Source organism: Symphodus melops, assembly GCF_947650265.1.
Source record: "Symphodus melops genome assembly, chromosome: 14".
Lineage (NCBI taxonomy): Eukaryota > Metazoa > Chordata > Actinopteri > Labriformes > Labridae > Symphodus > Symphodus melops.
Genome location: NC_136704.1, coordinates 12,978,947 through 12,999,263, shown reverse-complemented (window position 1 = coordinate 12,999,263; position 20,317 = coordinate 12,978,947). Strand labels below are relative to the sequence as shown.

General features: G+C 39.1%; 1 protein-coding gene across 1 annotated transcript in view; it reads right to left on the bottom strand.

Annotated features, from left to right (window-relative positions):
• The window catches only part of LOC306835014 (contactin-associated protein-like 2), a 229,126-nt gene that overhangs the window by 92,370 nt on the left and 116,439 nt on the right, over nucleotides 1-20,317 (bottom strand). The window contains exons 4-9 of the mRNA XM_079361385.1: nucleotides 16,076-16,223; nucleotides 10,937-10,989; nucleotides 10,578-10,728; nucleotides 9,463-9,647; nucleotides 7,309-7,452; nucleotides 6,088-6,349 (exon numbers count right to left, since the gene is read on the bottom strand). Of these exons, the coding sequence (XP_079217511.1) occupies nucleotides 6,088-6,349; nucleotides 7,309-7,452; nucleotides 9,463-9,647; nucleotides 10,578-10,728; nucleotides 10,937-10,989; nucleotides 16,076-16,223 (943 nt within the window). The remainder of the gene's footprint in view (nucleotides 1-6,087; nucleotides 6,350-7,308; nucleotides 7,453-9,462; nucleotides 9,648-10,577; nucleotides 10,729-10,936; nucleotides 10,990-16,075; nucleotides 16,224-20,317) is intronic.

The following is a 20,317-nucleotide window of genomic DNA, read 5'->3' as shown; positions in this document are numbered from 1 at the left end:
AAGGAACACAGAGATTAAATAGACGTGTAATTAAACACAGGTGAGACTAATGAGACAGGTGAGGACAATCAGGGTAATCAAGACAGGCAGGAAAAACACAAGGAGCAAAGAACACAAGACCGGAGGCCTGTACTACGAAGCAGCTTAGTGAGGTAACTTCAGGGTTAACCCTGGTTTTATCAGTCCTACAAGGGTCGTTCACTTTTTAACTGGGTATATCACCATGGTAACTAATGCTAATCACCTAACCTGCTCCGGAGCAGGTTATGCTGGAGATAAGAGATCAAACTGTGAAAATCTCCGCCCACTGACCAATCAGATCTTTAGATCGTCGAGCTCCCAGAGCTGATCGAGAAGAGGGACACTTCATGTGTCCCGCATGATTTTACATTAGGTTATAGTTTAAGTTAATGATTATTTTTCACTGATATCCTTCAACAGAGACTGGAAAAGTGCCGTAACAATTTAGTTGCAGAGGTACAATTACAAATATTTTCTTGTGGCTTTGAAGTATTTTCATTAATGTTTATTGTCGCAAAGTCGCTCTGTTTGTGATGGTCAGAGCTGCAGTTTAAATATAACTTCTCAGACTGTTCTACTCTCCACTTTAAAGAGTCAGAGCAACACATTCAGTTCAGAGAAGAAACAGGAGTTATGATAGTCAGTTCGAAGGTGAACTAACGATGGGACAAATATAAGCTGCAGTTTTTACTCGCAGATTTTACTTCTTCATGTGTACGTCCTGCATTTGTTACTGCAGCTGTGTCTCTTGGGAGCCTGTTTGTTTTAACACATTTATATTGTTAATATAATTTGTAGTTTTTTTTTTAAAGTTTTATGTGAATATAATGTTTGTAGATGCTAACTCCTCTCCTTTGACATGAACACGCTCTTGGTAACCCTGGGTTGACGGATCAGGTTGATAACCAGCTTCGTAGGACTGATAATCACGATCTCGCTTTGTAGTATGTTATGAATACAATAAAGCGAGTTCAACATATCCAGGGTCTCTTTAGGTTATCTGGCTTAACAAACCCTGACATAAGAGATCATGATTAACAGTCCTACGAAGCTGGTTTCACAGAGCGCGTTCACATAAAAGGGGCGGAGTTAACTTCATTTTAACTATTACAATCATCACCCCGTCTGCTGCCAATAGATCTTCATATCTGCTAACTCTGATCAAACTACATTAACTATATTGAGATGTTTAAGACAAACAGGCTCCAAAACACTAAAGTTGCACAGCTGCAGCAACAAATGCAGGAAAGACAAAAAGGGCATTAAAAAGAAAAATTGGCGAGTATTAACGTGAAAACTCGGGCTTATTATATTTGTCCCATCCTTACTTCATTTAGAACTGGATATAATAACTCCTGTTTCTTCTCTGAATTGAATGTGTTGCTCTGACTCTTTAAAGTGGCGCGTTGGTTTATAGCACATTGACAAGTTTTATTTCAGCTGCAGCTCTGATCATCACAAACAGAGCACAATGGAGACATTAAACATTAATATGACAATTCAATTCAAAGCCAGAACCAGCTACTCGTAATTGTAAATCCTAAAAACACAAATCAAATGCTCCAGCGCTTTTTCATTCTCTGTTGTAGGACGTTAATGGACATTACTTAATGGACTATAGCCTAATGTAAAATCATGCAGGATTCGTGAAGTGTCCCCCCTCTCGATCAGCTCTGGGAGCTTTTCGAAAGATCTGATTGGTCAGTGGGCAGAGATTTTCACGGTTTTATCTCTTTTCTTTCAACATAACCTGCTGTGGAGCAGGTTAGGGGTCTTTTCATTGAGAACAATTAATACAAATTGAATCGTCCAAAAAGAAAGCTTGTATCTTTGTAGCTTGTATACTGTACAAAGCCGGAACACCAGCCTGCGCTGGGTAGTTGAAGTCAAATATTTAACAAGACACCTGCTGATTGAACTATTCAATAAAACAGACTTTTGTATCATATGAAATGTTGTAGAAAATAACAATTCTGATTTCAAAGTGTTGTGAGCCTTAATAAATGTAACGCCTCAAAAAACTAATTCAGTGATGAGCTCCATACTGCCAATTCCTGAAAACAAGCGAGTGACGAGAGTGGAGCCAGGAGTGAGTCAAAAGAAGCTCCTTAAGAAAATACTGGAGGAGGCAGAGAGACACATTTTAAGGATCTAACATATTCAGCATTTCAAGAATGAATAATTATTGTTCAAATGTTGCTGCCTTACTGTTTAAATGATCTGTACTGTTTTTAATTTGCTCATTCAAAGAGAGTAAGTTTGTTTCTCTTTTTTTGTTTATGATTGTGAGGAATTTTCCAGTGTAAAGGCTTTCTGAGAACAGGGTGTCCAGCTTTAGATTGAAATGACGCTTCGTGATGTGTGAATATTCTTAAATGAATGAAACCTTTATGTCCCCCCCCCCCCCCAAAAAAAGGGGAAACAAACCCATAAAGGTCAAAATGACCCGATCCTTGTTTCAGATAATTTTAAACAAGGTGAGAAAAATAAATCACTGCTAAAACAAACATGTATGCACTTGTTTGCAATTAAAAGACAATATCAAAATAACCCTAAAAGTAGAGCAAAAGAGAACATTTGTTTCATCATCACAACAAGTTTGTGATGATGTGCAAGCTGATTCTTTTATGTTTTGGTGAAATACTCAAATAAAAGTTAAAGTGCTGGAGCTTGTTAAATATCTCATTTGTATTAAATCAGACAGAGCTGTAAAATCAAATCGTTTTAGACAAATATTACAGGCTCTTAACCAAAAACCAGTGAGATGGTCTCTACTTCATAAACTAGTGCATTTAATCAGCAACATGGGCTCAGGTAATGATAAATCCACAAGATTAATCTGTAAAGGGAGGTGAGAGCTATTATAGAAGACAGGAGAAGGGCCATGGACAGATAGTATATAACACTGATCTCACAAAGTCAGACAGAAAAGTTTTTGAATTACACATGCAGACAATATTCAGTTTATGACTGTTCATGGATGTTTTGTCCATGTGACATTTCGCTCCACTTTCCCTGCAGCAGAAACTGTACTTTTCCGTTTCTATCCAGTCCTCTCTTATCCTTCAAGAGCCTCCTCTCTAACCTTCTCTCTCCATCATGTTTCTCCTCTTTCCCCCCCTCTCCTCTTTCCTGTTTCTATTCCATATTGATCCTATTTGTACAATCATAAATAATAGAGAATTTAAGGCATCCTCTGGCATGTATGAATTTATCCTCCCCACCATCTCCTTCTCTCTTAAATGTGTGGTCCTCTGAGACAGTTTGGAGAGCTTTGCACCTCCTCACAGGTGGCACTCACAGGTAAGCCCTTCTACACAAACACATATACTCATACAGACAAACACATACTGTATATGCACACAAGGACTCACAATGACTCTAGGGAAATGAAACAATATACAGTATCAGGGGTGGCTGTATGTGCCTCAGGCCTTTCCATTATTGTAATTCCTTATGCTTTTTATCCAGACTGTGGAAGTAACCTCACGGGTGGGCGTGTGTGACTGATTGTCCTTCTGCAACTCAATGAAACTGATGTTATTTATTTTAGGTGGGATGATGGGTGGGAATGCATGCATAACACACACACACGCAAGCGCGCGTGCACACACACACACACACACACACACACACACAAATGCTTTGCATTTCGTTGAACCGGACAAGTGATGCTGCCCTAAGGTTTTTTGCCATTCCTCAGGGAGCCAAACAGTCCTTTAAGAATTATTTTGTTCAATGACACATTTCCCAGATGAAGTCAAATGACTGATTTACAGAGATAATAAAGAAACAAATAATACATGCAAAAAATTAACAAGAGCAAAAGGGCAAAGCAGGTGAAAGTGTAATTAATGTAAAGCAATAATGATTGTTTCACCTTCTTTCTACCCGTCATTGTCAAATGATCATGTTAAACATCGTATTTTTGTGCTCTCTTGAAGCTACAGTAAAAAATGTAATTCCTGCAACTCTGTGTTACTTCTCAGATCTGTTGTCTTTTTAATAATCTAACAGCAGTACAAAAAAAATGCTTCACCAATTTGTTGCATGATAACCTCTGAGGAAATTAGATTTGTCTCTGCACAAGCACTCGAGACAGTGAGTATTGTTTCCATGGAAACAATGCAGGTGCCCAATAACTTGGTAATTAATGAAGAGGGGACATCAGAGAAAAGCATCCTCAACCCACACTACATTATGTAGTTGATTGTGTTGTTTTTACTTTACTGTAAAGTGACCTTGAGTGACATGAAAGACGGCCATAAATTAAATGTATTACTACTTTTTTTTTTTTTTTCCCTCTGGGTTTGGTTTATTGGAGCTTTTCAAAGTTGGTCATGTGAAAAATGCATGCTTGGTTTTTAGCGGGGCACATTAAGAATATCTTTTAGCCCTGCTGTGCAGCCATCAAGGGACATCGTTTTTAACACTTACTATTCAAACACTTTTATATACTCTAAATAAACAAATGACTGGTGAGAGCAAAAAGCCGAAGAGACTCGAAAACTTAACGAGTACACAAAAGGAGAGTGATGGGAAAATTAGATCAAATTCCCAGCAGGAATCACAACTAAGTGCTCTTAAATAACGGACACACAACACAGATACACAAACAGGCATATCATTAAGAAGCACCCACAGTCTAATGTAGAGTGTTCCCTCAAATGCCTCGTCGTCCCTGTAGTTTTTGTCCCATCTCTCTGCTTGAGAGGAGGAAGACGATGAAATCATGTGAAAAATCTTAAAAGAGAGAGGAGCATGATCCTGCAGGTCACAAACAGCCTTGGTGCATGTTCCTGCCACACAAACACATGACAGACACATACTGGATGTGTGTGCAGGGGGAAATAAAGCAATTGTGTTCCTTTTAATAGTGTCATTTACTGTGTCTGTTGCTCTGGTCCTAATCAAGAAAAAAATCTTTAATGACCAGTGACAAACGGTTTTAAAGAGAGATTTAGCTCAAGGACACCTCAGCAGTAGTTTGGAAGTGAACTAGGGACTGGGATATTGCCGCCCCAATTTATAATGCTACGCTTTATCAGTTTTTCATACGTTTCAAGTAAAAGATTTCAATTTGCATGAAAAGTCTGATTTTTTAATTAGTCTCTGCATTGTGGGGTGTTTTTGTATCATAACTATTCAATGATAATTTGCACAACCATGATGTCCATTTGGGGCTGCATGGTGGTGTGGTGCGGTTTTGCCTCACAGAACCGACGGACAGGGCCCTCTGTGTGCAGTTTGCATGCTTTCCCTGTAAGTGTGAACTGGAGTGTGGCTGATTGTCTGACTCTATATATCAGGCCGGTGATTGAGTCGCGAGCAGTCCAGACCGTACCCCGTCTCATGCCCAATGAGACCCCCCCCCCCCCCCCCCCCCCCGCCTGCGGTATAGATAACGAATGGATGGATAATGACATTTTCCATGACTTACTGTCTACGATTAATGCTCTTGGCATCAGTCTTAGAGGCGAACAGATTTAAGTGGGGACAGAGCAGTGAGTGTGTATTGTTTTATTTTCCAGCAGAAGCCTAATTATACGTCTGAATAAGCGTGCTAAACATCTTCAAAAACAAACTATCCCTACTGAGAAAAGCAAACAGGATTTGTCGCCTCTGTGAGAACCTTTATTCTCTCTCTCTCCAATTCAGCATGTTCACATCTGTACATCTCTCACCAGTATATTTGCCATTTAGTAGGACTAAGCATTTCATTATCTGCTGAGCTCCTACTGTGTCTTTGGATGCAGAAGCCATGAGTGGCTTTTCTTTCTTTGAGATACATATGACACAATCTAAGGAGGGAGCTTGAGTTTGGGCGGGCCATTCTGTGTTTGTATGTCTGTATATTCTCGTAATACTGATGTTACCGCAGGCTCAAGCCCAATTAGCCTAGAGGGTAACTCGGTAATAATCCCTACCTCTTGGGCATAATGGCCTATTAAAGCAGCAGTGGACAGAATAAATGAGTGTGTCTAAGGGAAGACACAGAGGTAGGGCATAGTGAGTATATTAAGTAAGGAAGGAGAGGGAGGGTTTTGTGTGTTTGCACAAACTCACCGGACGATAAATCCACCCGGTTGTTGCTGGTCCCCTTCGTCACGTTGATGTGAACCACCACCTTGCTCTCCTCCAGGGAGATCTCCAGAGTGCCGTCATCGAGATTACTGAAGAGAAGGAGCCCATCAGGGTTCCATGTACGAAACTGGAAGCTCACTGATATCGTGTTGTGATTGGCTCGTCCTGGCAGCTGCAGGAAGCTGGTGGCGTTAAAAAAGACCGGGAAGGTGTGGGACTCCACGCAGGAGAATGACAGGTTACGCTGTCGAGACACAAAGTAGGAGAAAGAGACAACAAAAAGGCAGAGGTGAATTGGTCTTGAAAAAAAAAAGTTGCTCCCTTTCTATGTGAAATTGGAAACCATCTATTTATTTAATATAAAGTTTACTTCAGAAGAACCTGACTGAAGTTGAATTAAAAGTTTGATGCTTGCAAACTGTAAGCAAATAAAAGTAAGTTTTTGTCACCATGTCTTTAAAAAACAGGCTGGAACAGTGTTATAATGAGTGAAGCAAACAAACACTATGATGGAATTCAGGGATTAATTACCAGTTTCTCACCTTGTGCTTTTAATCAAATTCGTAGTTAACACTTTATATTTATATATTGAGGTGATTTAATGGCAATATTTTTTTTTTCTTCCTGAATGCAGATTGTTTTAATTGAAGAATTGTCTGTGCGAGTAATGACAGAGAATTAGAGGTGAGACTTTGATGCACTTGATGAAAGCTTTCATTTGTTCAATCAGTTCACCAGAGACTGAAGACGATACCTTTCGTGTCAGGATAAACAGAATGTGAGTGACACGTGTGCATTTTATGAGGTATAGAAAACAAGCCTTTTGTCAAGATGGTTTCAAATCAACCTGATCCACATTCATGGTGTTAAAATTGTCCTTGTAGTTTGCAGGGAAAAGGCATCCATTTATGTAAAGAGGGAGCACAAAGACAAGAGGTAAACACATGGAGGGGGCCGCTGATGGGTCACTTGTATCTAATTAATTATGAAGCTGTTCAACTGTTTTGGTACTGTGAAAAATATGCCCTCTCACTCAGGTCATACACACAGGTGGTGTGACAATAATTGGCATGTTCAATATTCAGCTGCCTTTAAACACATGTTATATAACGTCTCCTAGATTAACCTATGGGTATTTGAGTTTTGTAATATTTATACTTTTGAAGTATATCTACATGAGGGTGTCTCTGTGTGTGTTCTTACAAAGCTGGAGGTGTCGAGCTTCTTTCTGCGGGCCAGGTCTGTGATGTTGTCTCCGTTGTAGTTGATGCTCTCCATGCAACCTTTGAAGTTCTTCCTCCCTCCTCCCGATGGCTTCCCACTGTACGGCATCCCACCAAAGCTCAGCTGGAGGACAACAAAGGGACAACAGGTCCAACTCAATGGACAAAGGAAACAAAAGACAGAATATACATTTGATTCGCTTGTCTGTCTTTTGCGTGAATTGCAAAGGATGATAAATTCAGTAAGCTTGTGTCACAAGTTGCGAATAAAATGACATGGATGGCAATAATAATACACAATGTGTTTGCACTTTGCTTTTAAAGCAGATTTTTTTCAGCTATTGCATAGAAACAAGGAGTACAGTAGTGACAGATGCATGTCTAATGTTGGAAATTAAAACTTTCACATACTAGATTTGTTTTAGCCTGCTTGTATTAAGCTTCTGTAGATATTTCATGTCAAACTTGGCATGGCATCCATTCTTCTTACATTTTCGACATACACGATTTAGTGAGAAGGACACATAATATGAGTTGTGGGAGACATCATAAAGAAGGAGGTCGTGGTTTCTGTGGAACAGATGTGATGAGAAGAGAACTGAGCCGAAAAGACTGAGGCGAATAACAAGCATCTTTTTTGGAAGTGCAAAAGGACGTGGAAGTGATCGAAATCAAAAATGCGTTTTCATATTTCACCTACACCTACCTGTTTTTTCTTCTTTCTTTTAGACACAGCTCTGAGCTCAGAGGAAATTCGGGAATGGAGGACAGTAGTGGTGGGCTGCATTAACCAGTCAATGTGTGCCTGCCTGTCTGCATGTGTTTGTATCTGTCTTTGCTGACGCTCCACTGGTCTTGGTAATTACTACCAAGGAGTCACATTTTCACCCGGATATTTAGTACAGCATTAAATGGAAACAGGAAACATACAGAGGTGCACACACTTAACCAAAAACACAATCACAGACAGGATTGAGAATGAGTAATTCTATTGATTCATTATAAGTAAATGCTGGTTACAAGTTGTCTCTCTTTAGCAAGGCTCATTGTGGCATTAACACCAATGGGATCCATTCAGGGTTCAACAAACAAACGCACACAAAAAAGCCCTGGTTGTATAGATTTCCCTGAAGATCCCTTCATTGAACAGCTTCACTCTAATTGGACTGTGGTTTGTCTTGCCCCATTCCTCAATGCCCTACTTAACACTGGAACAGATCAACCATATCAGCATGTCTGCTAAAGGTCACACGCGCAAAGCATATCAATACAAACACATAAACCAGCTGCAAAATAATGCATGAACTCTGCAACCCACAAGTGCATTTCGTACGCATTATGCATTCCTGAATCAATTTCCTCTTATTAGCTGAACTTTTTGCATTTCATTTCCAACAGTAATTATGGGAGTTTTATGGATGAGGTTTATGTTATAGTGTAAAACCAATATCCAATGTGTGCTATAAATGCACTTTACAGACAGAGGAATCCAAGCTGCCAGCATTGATAAACACTTTCAAAAATATAGTTGAATAACTTGAAAACACTAAAAGGCTGCTTCTATTGCAAAAAGTGAGTTAAAGAAAAAGCACCTCTGCAACATACTAATACTTTTTTTATCTTTTTTTAAACAAAGGCACCATCTTGCGCATGCACGGTGCCAAAATAAGTTACCTCATTTCATGAACTCTGCGACTAGCATTGGTAATTAGACTTGGACATTATAATGAGCAAGTGGAAACACTTGTGCAAATTCATTGCATGCACATTTATTAGCCCTAAAGCTGCACTTATACTAAATCAGCATAAACAGACCTTGCTTCATTCAATGTTTCCTGATTGAAAAAGCTCAACAGGTGCTGTGTTGTTACATTCACCAACTTTGTATGGCTGAAAAAGAAGTCAGCTGACATTTTTATTGATCACACCTTTAATGGTGTATCAGTTGATATACACACGTCACAATGCTTTGACAAAACACACTTATGATGCATGATGAAGAAGCGTCCTGGTTGTTTAAATGGACATACATTCATGTATGTAATTGGGTTTTTGTCACGATAATTCACAGATTTACTTCAAATGGTTAAACCATTACCATTACCTGTTAGTATACTTATAGTTAGAGGCTCACCTCATAGTCCAAATCGAGGTGGTCGAACTCTCCGTTGGTCCTGAAGTGCTGAGTGTGTCTGTCCAAGGTGAAGTTGACGTTACGACGGTATCGTTCAAGAACCACTGAGTGCCAGTGATTGTCGTCCAGGAGGCTGCCGGTGGTCACAGAGGTATGACCCAGGATAGAGCCGTACTGATTACTGCCTGGAATAAACAGAGCATTCCAAGTATAATCAGTCAAACATAGTTATTGGAAACTTTCAGGAGCTTTGTAAAAGGCCAGAAATTAATTAAATTATGAAGGGTAAAATATTTGTGAGCCATATAATTTGGCAGGATAACAAAGACCAATAATATATATTTTATTTACAGAGTGACTCCTACACAAAATGATTCTCCCTTTGTACAAGTGTTTCACATATTTGCAGAGAAAACTGAAAACGGTAACAGCATGGCCATAATGAGGAAGAAGTCCACTACAACATATTAAGATCTCAATTCAGGTTCCACAACTTCCTCACTCATTAGTAATTAGGAGGTTATTAAGGGCAAACTCTCAGTGAATGGACTGTTAGCCATAGAAAACGGTAATGTAGAGTAAGTTACTAATGAGCACTTAATAATGATTAATACGCAGCTTGAATAACACTCATAAACATGCTAACTAGCTAATGGTGAACATTGTGACCTTAATTTAAAGTGTTGATGGAACTATCACTGCATTGGTTGCCTCTGCACTGCAGTAAGGCATTGACACAGGTTACACCTGTTCTGTTGGAAACACAGCTGGTAAGATGTTTTACATGCTTAGTTTTTGGCCTGTTCAGTTCAGAGGAAAGAAACCTGTGCCTGGATACGTTGACCTTATTGTGACCTTTTGTTGTAATTCTGACAGATAAGGAATTAAACTATTAGTATAGCATATCATGTATAACGTTATTTTGTGACTAGCTTTGGAGATGAGTCTTTCTATTAGAAAAAAAAAGCTTTTTAAAGCAATGTCCCAAAGTATTTAAAAAATCTGCCTAAAAGTTTGACATACATCATACAAAGGTTTTTATGACAGATACACAAATGACTGTGGCAGCCTTTGCATGGATGTGTGTTCAGAAATGGCATGCATGCACTGCTCACCCAGGTTTATCTGCAGCAGTAGTTTGGCCTTGCGAAGCTCCAGGGTTATGTAGTCTCCCTGTTGGCCCTCCCCATGAAGAATCACACCGTCGCTCTCTGACGTCTTAAACCTCAAGGCAATCACATCTTTAATGATCTTCATCTTCTTCACCTGGGAGGTGAGAACATGGGAGCACACAGGCATGGTTGTTTAAAACTACAGGGGCACTTTTTCAATCAAAACTGGAAAAAAATAGAAACACAAAACAAGACAGTTCCCATATATGTTTCTCAGCATGGATTACCTCAATAACACTGTGTATATGGAGAGCTTTTGTTAAAAAATGCACTGCCATGATTAAAGGTACTTAATCAAGTACCTTAAATCGATATGAGATGACACTCTGTCCATCAAAGTTGATAACACCCGCCCCTAAAAAAAGACAGAAAGTAGACAGAGAGAAACAACAAAGATAATGAGACAGGAAGAATATACTGTGACTGAGGAAAATAACATTTGCAAAACATCATTGCACACAAAGGTCGTACTCAAGAACACACTGTTTTTGCTGGGTCAGAGAGTAAATCATTCAGAAGGCATCATATAAAGAACAAAAGTAAAAGAGTATTTCCAGTAAAGAGCATTTCCAGCAAGGTTTAGTCAGCTTAGCCAATATGCTAATGGTCGAAGAATAACAGGCAAAGGGAGTTTGGAAATGTAACATCTGTACATGTGTATGAATGAACTGGAGGTTTTTGCATGTTTAAAACATCATCCTGACAGGTAAGTACTGTAGCAGGAAAGATTGTATTGTTTCAAATGATGTTGTACCCTATCAGCATTTTTCAATCAAGATCTTGCCACAGTATAATATGTACAGTGTTAAAAAAAAAAAAAAGAACAGGTTAAATCACTGTTAAAACACCTTTGGATCCAAAATCCTTTATTTCTTGAAGATCTCTTGATATATTCAAACAAATAAAGAAGGGAAACTAAGAGGTTTCTCTGATGCATTGACTCACTGTGTATGAAAAGCCTTAAAATGAATTAGTAACAAATAGTGTACATTTTTAAAATAATAACATTTGCCAAATTAACTGTTTCTTCCTAAATTCAGTCTGTGTAAAAGAGAAGAAAAAAATGATGTTCACCTCAAAACATATTAAAACTAGAAGCCAAAGACCTCACCAGGTGTTTCACCTAATTGGCTGATTAGATGATGGGAGGAGCCAAAACTCTGCCAAGCTCCAACCTGAGCCGAGGTCTAATCAGCTTTAATTAAAAACCCCCGACTGTGCAAGCAGGTCTGTAAGACTTGGTCATCTGCAGGTATATTATGGAACATATTATGTTCTTGCAGACTAACAGATGGTAAAATAATTAGATTGAAGTTACAGTTTATATAAATGTCTTTCAGTTATCAAGCAGCAGAAAGTATAGATTTAATTCAAATTATAGATTTCCAAAAACATGTCAAAACTTGGAAAAAATCTTCGCCTCTTGACGAACAAAAAGTAAGCTCAGTCCGTGAAGCCGTCGTCACACGCACTTTAATCATCCCAACTGTTCAAGTAGTAAGTTGAGTGTATGTGTGTCTGTGCGTTGCATGTGCAGACACACACAGACACACAGTCCTTCATGTCTTTCTTGCCTTTTTGAGATCTCACAACGAACACGTGCACCCTGCCCTTTCACGAGAAACACCAGTGACCTGCAGACGAGGTATGATGAAAAGATGAAAATTGCATCCATTTTCTTTGTTCAGTGTTTTAACCAAATGATCCCATGCTGCTTCCCACCAGGCAGAAGGACGATGTGACATGTTTGCACTTTTTGAAATTCTTCGCGCATGAAAATAATTGTGTTTGAAAAGGATATTAAATCGTCAGTCTCTGTTTCTTTCAGTCACAATCAGCGTTACTATTTCATGACTCATTTATGAAATAATTGATTTTCTGATGATCCTGTGTTAATTAAAATGTAAATAAGCTTGACATAACCACAGCATGCTGGATCAGGACTCTTTATAGGCTCCCTCTCTGGCACAGACACGTACACACAGAAGCCTTTTTTATAACACTGTCCTAGATGAGTCATAATATGGTGTTGCATTTAATTATCATTCATTTCCAAAACATAGCATTATCATCTACAACCAACATATTTGGTGATTATACTGGCAACACAGCATCTATATTTATCTGCTTCCTCCCTCTCCTCCTACTTGTCTTGCCTGTTTTCTTGCAAAACACTTTACTTATTTTCTCTCTTTCATGGCTGGATCAGGAAGCGGGAAAACATTTGGTAGAAAGTGATTGTGATAGCACTTGAGAGATGAGAAGTGAAGATGAACAGACAAACATGTGTTCGAGTTCTCATTTGACTGAATGCTGAAGAAAGGAGCAGTGACAGCGTCATCATAAGAGAGCACTGCAGGCTTCAAAACACAGGGGACAGACAACTCCGAAAAATGACAGTCGTATCTGAGGGAACGTGTTAACATGTGTCGGTGTGTTTGGCAAGTGTCCATGTCAAGCTGTGAACACAACAAATATTTTCGATGCGGGATCCCGCGAACGTCATCGTGTTGATCAAATATATTGAAGCACAAGCTGAAGGGAAGGGGCTTGTCACCTAGATTAAAATTTTTGTTTTTTTCTCCTTCTCCAATAATCAGCCACAGTGGTTACTCTTATCGCTGCCTTTTGCCTGTTGACCGAATCTAAAGTTGAAGATTCTCTGTTTACAACATTCTTTGGCGCTGCACACAGCTCCGTGAATATCACTGACTTTAGTCACTCTGTGTCTGGATTAAGGCCACTTTCAGGGCTACTGCAGGCGAACCACACTTGTGCAGCTCCAGATGTCAATCATTACTTTCTCCTCCATTCCTGACGTCAGCTTTGTCATCGTCTTCTGTCGATGATGATTGGCAGTCATTTCAAGACGGCAAGCAAATTTGTCGCTGAAGTTTCATGTCCCTCGAGTTTGATGTTGCGTCAGTCCCTTGACTTCCTATCTATTTTAGCGTAATATATTCAATTTGCATTTTGAATACGTCCTCTGTGAAGAATGTACATAAATGTGAACAGTCGTTACATGTCTAGATGCTGAATGAATAAAGCATAAAGTCTCATAATTTAAAGAAGAAAGGAAGGCTGAACGAGCCCACTTGATCTATTCCATTGAGGTTTAGCTCACTCAGATGAAACCTTTAATTACTTCTGGGAGTCCAACATAATCAAAGTTTCTCCTACTGGCCAAAGAGCAGCTTTACTTGCTGGCTAAGTTCACGTCAGAGGTAGCTGATGTTAAAGAGATAAAGTGAAACTCCTTACCTTTTCTGGCCCTGATTTTGTTAAGCATCAACATCTAATTCTAATGTTGTTTATATTCCCTGTTGTATTCTCTGTTTTGAAGATATGATGGGTGTTTTGACGGAGAAAAAGTTTTCATTTATTACATTGCAAACAGTTAGCCTCTTTGACAAACTAACTTTAACCTTGTTTTGACTTTTGACATGTGGAATTGGTTCTTATTGAACTGAAAGTGTCACAACCTCCTCTGCATTGTAGTAAAATGCTTTGACGGCAGAGGAATTTAAAACCTTAGAGATGAAATGTTTAATGCACAAACCTCAGATGAATTCAGATGGCAGATTACAGCCAGCAGATATTGAATCTGAACAGAGCCATAGCAGCTACATTCATAACTGTTTATTAATACCTGACACACAGTTGGAAGACATGTGACAAGTCGGTGGAGAAGCTGCCTCAGAGAATTAAATCGAATCTACATCTAATGTAAATTTAGGCCAGTCCAGTGTTGTCAATCCTAAGTAGAGTGATGTTTTATTTTGTGAAACAAGTGACACAAATTGATGGTGTAAAAAAGTACTAAATTCTTTTTTTTGTTTGTTTTGAAAAGTCAACTCCCCTCGATTTCAGAAAACACTTTGCAGGTACAGACTGTGTTGCTCAGTCCTGCCAAGTGGAGAGATGTGTTTTTTTGTTTTTTTTGTTTTGTTTTTTTGACAGTACAGCATCAGTACACATCTTTCTACATTTCTATTTCTACAACTGAAAAATACATAATGTCAAGACTTGCTTCAATAGCATATTTTATACTGTATTTCAAAATGATAACACTACTTCTAAACTATGATCTACTATAGACAGATTTCATCCAGTCATGGAATGTATCCAAATTTGAAAAAAGCTATAAAGAAACAGCTGCTCTGTCTTTTTACTGTCGTGAAACAGAAAATAAAGTCTATTTTCATACACCTGCAAGACACAATGTGAGTTAAACTATCTAAAAAAAATAAAAAATAAAATAAAAACTTGAATTTCCCTCGGGATCAATAAAGTATCTATCTATCTATCTATCTATCTATCTAATAAAATGTGTCTTCAAGAAAATGTCACAATTATATGAAAGTGATGACAAATAAAGGGGTAAATGTTATCTTATATAGAAAACAGAAACATGAATTGAAGCACACAGGCAGCCACCCTGTGTTATGATGCCGAGTATGAAGTTGAAGCAGTTTGTGTCAGAACTCGTGTTTTTATTAGAAGGGACATGTGCTTTAAACTTAGAGCAGACTGTATGTATCTGTTTTATTGCTTTTTGCATTTCTACATACACTTGTGCGTCTGTGTTTGCACCACCTCTTGTTATCTTTATCATTAGTGACATTAGTGCTTTTTCTGACGTGGGAAGGAAATTAACAAATGTATTCAACGAGGTGAACACTGACTGGAATGTAAATGCACGACCCTGTATTCACACTGAGAAAAGGAATATCCAAAATGATGGATGTATGTGTGTCACTTAGAGCGGTAATTTATTCAGAGGCTTAATTGAAAATTGTTATCAAAATCAATTTGGCAGCCTTTAATAGGATGAGGAGAAGAAATGGCTGTGGGAGAGTCAGTTCCCTGGATGATACATTTGTAAGAATGAGAGAGACCGTGTGTGTGTGTGTGTGTGTGTGTGTGTGTGTGTGCGTACGTGTGTGTGTGTCTGCGAGGCTTGCACTCTGTGCTCTGCATATTTCTGCAAGTATGTTTATGGTTACAAGGCAGGTTTAAACATCGACTCTGAGTTTGTACATAGAACATGTGTATGTACATAGAATAAGATCGTAATGAAGAAAGCTAATGGGGGAAAAAAATCCCCTTTGGATTTATTCTTACAATTGTTGACAATACAAGCTGAAAATACTAAAGTTATTTAATTGGTTCTGTGGGTGTCCAAAAATAGCAATAGGATCCTGGAAATCAAATCTAAGTTGGGACAGTAAAAATGGTAGAATTATGTTTTAATTCGTCTAATAAAGAAAGAAGGTACATGGACGCAGTGAGTTTCTTTCCTGGTTAAATAAAAACTGAAACTTGCAAAAGTGTTCATCCAAAATATATTAGTAATGTTAACCAACATGTTTAATTTTGTTGACAAAAATAACAGACAAACTTCCAAAACAATGAGTGTGTGTGTGCTTGTCTTCACTCACAGTACGAGCAGCCGTACACTTCTATGCGCAGGCCGATCCTTCCTTCCTCGCTCCAGTCCAGCGGGACGAGGCGCAGGAAGCGCACAACGATTCCCTGCTGTAACTCATGGCGGACTGAGCTCTCTGAGTTGGAGTTCCCTGAGAAGGCCTGTAAACACACACACACACACACACACACACAGACACACAGACACACAGACACACACACACACACACACACACACACACAAGCATTTCAATTAAATAAACCAAAGCCGCCAGCCTGCAGTTCAACAAGCAGCTTCAGGGCTCGGAGCATGTGCAGTTGTTTGAAACATCCTGCCCTAAGGTGCAGAGTTGCAAAACATACAAAACAATTATGATTTTAAATATCTAATACGGCTGCCATAAGACTCTCTGACTGCAGGGAATGGAAGCAGAAACTGTCTCTTATATCCAGCTCAACGTGCATGTCAGACACTCCCTGTTCACATCGCTTCATAGTTAAGCTGATTTCAGGCTCCCTCGAGATTCACCAAGGCTTGTCACAAGGTTTATAGTCCCCTGTCATATTAGCATTTTGTTCTACGCATTTACTTAGTGCAGGCTCTTAAATCACAGCCTCCAGAAAACGTCACATTGAAGCAAGTATGTGCAAAGCCTTTCTCATTAAAATATGTCAGTGTCTGTTGATTTAGTATCTGAACTGCAGTTTGCAAAATCAAAATGCTTTATGAGACAATAGCTTTGAGTTTTGCGTTAAATCAAAACATTGCCGCTTATGATGTAGAGTTGGGAGAACACTCCTCCTGAACCTGTTATCCTGAAGGAACACAAAAAAGGCGCGTACATCTGAGGTCACCACTCTGTCAGGTGGTATGCTAGAAAACTTATCATGGCCTCTCTCAAAGTGTTCAATAAAGATAAGACAAAAGATGAACGTGAAGTCGAAGGGTTTCATTCTGATTTTATAATGACTTTGTCTTCATGTTCTCTTCATTGTGACGATAATGTTGACTTTCCCCAAGAAGGATAGGGTCTGTGACTGTTGCGTTTGTCAGTAAGTGTGAGTGTAGTTAACAAAATTCCCTGATATTTTTGACTGGCAGGTTTTTAAATTTGAAAGAGCTGAAATCCAGCAGTTTTCAATAATCTGTTCAATCAAATGATACTTTTTTAAATTTTACAAGAGAGAGATAGCTAAATGTACCAGTGTGGTATGGCACTGTAAGGACTTTCTCTTCACAAACTCCTTATTGTTCTTGTTCCTCCTCCTCTGTACTTCTTCTGCTCAGTATTTGTCAAATGTGCTTTTCTTCTTGAACGTATGCACAGGAAATTCACAACAAACCGATTGGTGAAGAGCAACATTAATAGCTGAGCAGGTCACAAGAGGAGTGCGAGACACAAGACAGCCATGTGTTATTCTAGATAAGACATGATGGGCAGGGCAGTGGACGAGCATGGGGGGGGGGGGGAGCTCTGCTCAGACGGTTCGCTTTGAGCTGACTCCTCAGTGACCCGACTCCTGAAGATATGCTATCTGCAAAGAGAAGATGGTCAAGAGTTCCCAGCCAGCTTAGAGCCACTGAAGTTCCACTGTAGGGAGGCCACTGTGGGCATGATGTGAACAGCACTTATATCTCCTCTCTGCCTCTCTCTCACTTTTCCATTTTTTCTTTATTCACCCAGGAAAGGTTAACAGAGCACACAATCACACTGATGACGTTTTTTTTTTTTTGTTGTTGTTAGAGGCTTGCTTCAAATTCACGCAGCTCCACATGACTCATTATGGAGCCCTTCACTTTAACTGCAGTTTGTACTCTCTGTAGGGGCGCAGGTCCCGATGACCTGAGTGAAGAAGCTTGAAGGTGCGATGTTTTCGAGGGCTACAACTCATTCACACATTCACTGTTTGAAGCTGGTTATCAACCTGTTCGGTAAAGCTAGGGAGTTGCCAAGAGTGTGTTCGTATAAAAGGACGGAGTTAGCTATATTTAACCTAGCACAATCACCAGTGAGTCTTCTGTCAGCATATCTACAAACTCTGAAGACTCTAAAGTCTTACAGCTGCAGCAAGAAATGCAGGAAGGACAAAATGGCATAAAAAAAAGAACAATCTTCAAGTATTAAAACACAAACTGCGGCTTATTATATTTGTTCCATCATTAGTTAATTTAGAATTGATCATAATTACTAGTGTTTCTTCTCTGAATGTGTTGCTCTGACTCTTGTGGTGAGTATAACAGTTTGAGAAGTTCAGCTGCAGCTCTGACGATCACAAACAGAGCAGCATGGAGACATTAAACATTCCTATGAAAAATACAATTCAAAGCCATGAGAAGCTATTCGCAATTATACATCTTAAAAACGCAATTAAAAATGCTCCGGCACTTTTTCACTCTGTTGAAGGATGAAGGATATCAGTGATATCAGTGATGAGGGACACATGTCGTGTCCTCCCCCTCTGAATTTAATCCGGGAGCTCCACAATCAAAAGATCTGATTGGTCAGTGGGCGGAGATTTTCACAGGTTGATCTCTTATCTACAATAAATCCTGCTGCAGAGCAGAGCTTTAAAAAATATATATATTTTTTTTAAATGTCCAGCAATTGGAAATGTTCCTATAATCACTGTCACAAGCATCAATGTGTTACTAACTCCTTTCCTCCAGCTTTTTGTCCAGCTCCTTCTTTGGCATTCCAAGGCATTCCTGGGTCTTACTAATAAAAATGATCATTTTGGATGAAGGAGGGGACATCAGGAGTAAAGTGTGGGTTTACTCCTGTTAGGTTAAGTAGTCTTGTATGCCAAAGTCTTTCTCCACCACTTCACCTACCTTATTGCATGACAATAGCCGCATTCATTCAAAAGGCCGTGTTCATGGACTTATTACCCGACTACTTTGCACACAGCAAGTCCGACCTCCTTCACACTGCACTGCATACCAAGGGCACCGACATGACACCGCAAACTCACTCTCACATGCAGACCTCCAAACTACACTGCTTTCACAATGACTGAAAACAAACACATCACCATCAAAAAGTAAGCTCAAGTGAAGTTCGCAAAAAGGGAGATAGAAAACATTGTTGTGTCAAACCAAAAGCTCAGCGTCTTTCTCGGATTTGTCTTTTGTGTTTATCCCCCTCTCCACCACTTCTATGTGCTTGCCTGAATGAACAGCTCAATTCAAAGACATTACTATGCAGAGTGGAGAGCATGAGGCAGGATATAGGGAGGATGACGAGAAAAATGGAAAGAAAGTTATTTGTGCTGAGCACCTCACAAAATCCTGCCTAGTCATCCATTTAATTCCTTCTCCTCCAAAGTCAAATCATTAACCAGAAAACCAATGAGCAATTGGGTATTTGTGTATGTGTGTGACACTTTCGTGCAACTGTGACCATTTATTTTGCTGTCTGTGTGTGTTGGTGTTATAGGCAACTTGAAAGTTTAGAAACGTAGACGTGTTGTTTAATCAAAGTAATTCAGAGCCACAAAGGCCACAGAGTGCCTGAGGTTACGTCTCAGTTTTTACTCAGTGTGTGTGTGTGTGTGTGTGTGTGTGTGTTTCAATTTGTGTACTTCTCTCAAAGTGTAAATCTAAAACCAATGTATATGTGTACAATATACAAATTATTTTAAAAGTTCAAGAAGCTTAAAACCCGCCTCAGCTTCGGCTCTCTGGCGGTCGTTAGTCTGACTGAAAGTTAGGTTGAGATTGGCTGACGTCACTCAGGCTTCGTCCGTTCACATTCAGAGTCTATGGTTTGAAACTTAACTGAAGTAAAAGGTTTGGATAAACATTGTTTAAATAAATCTCCATGTTGAAAATAAAAAAACAAAAAGTAGTTATTACAATAAAAGATTCCCAGCTCAGTCAGTAAGTACATCAGTGTATCTTCTAATTTTCTTTAATTTACTGTCATGAGAAGTTTTTTATAGTGTATCCCTGCAATCAGCATTTGTATCTGTAAAAGTACATCATTACTGACAAAATTTGACATATAGTACTGTGCACTAATCTGTTGCATTGGCTCAATGTTTTTACTGCAACAGTGATTAATTCAAGTTTTCTAGTATTGACAGCCTCTGAGGCATTGCATCTGGTCTATAATGTTTGAACAGTTAGTATTTTAATTATCACAGACATTCATCAGTGTCACTAAGCCTCATCAGGCGGACATTAGTGAGGCTTTAAACAATATTTTATACAAACCAATGTTGACAGGATTTAACTGATTACCCCCCCCCCCCCC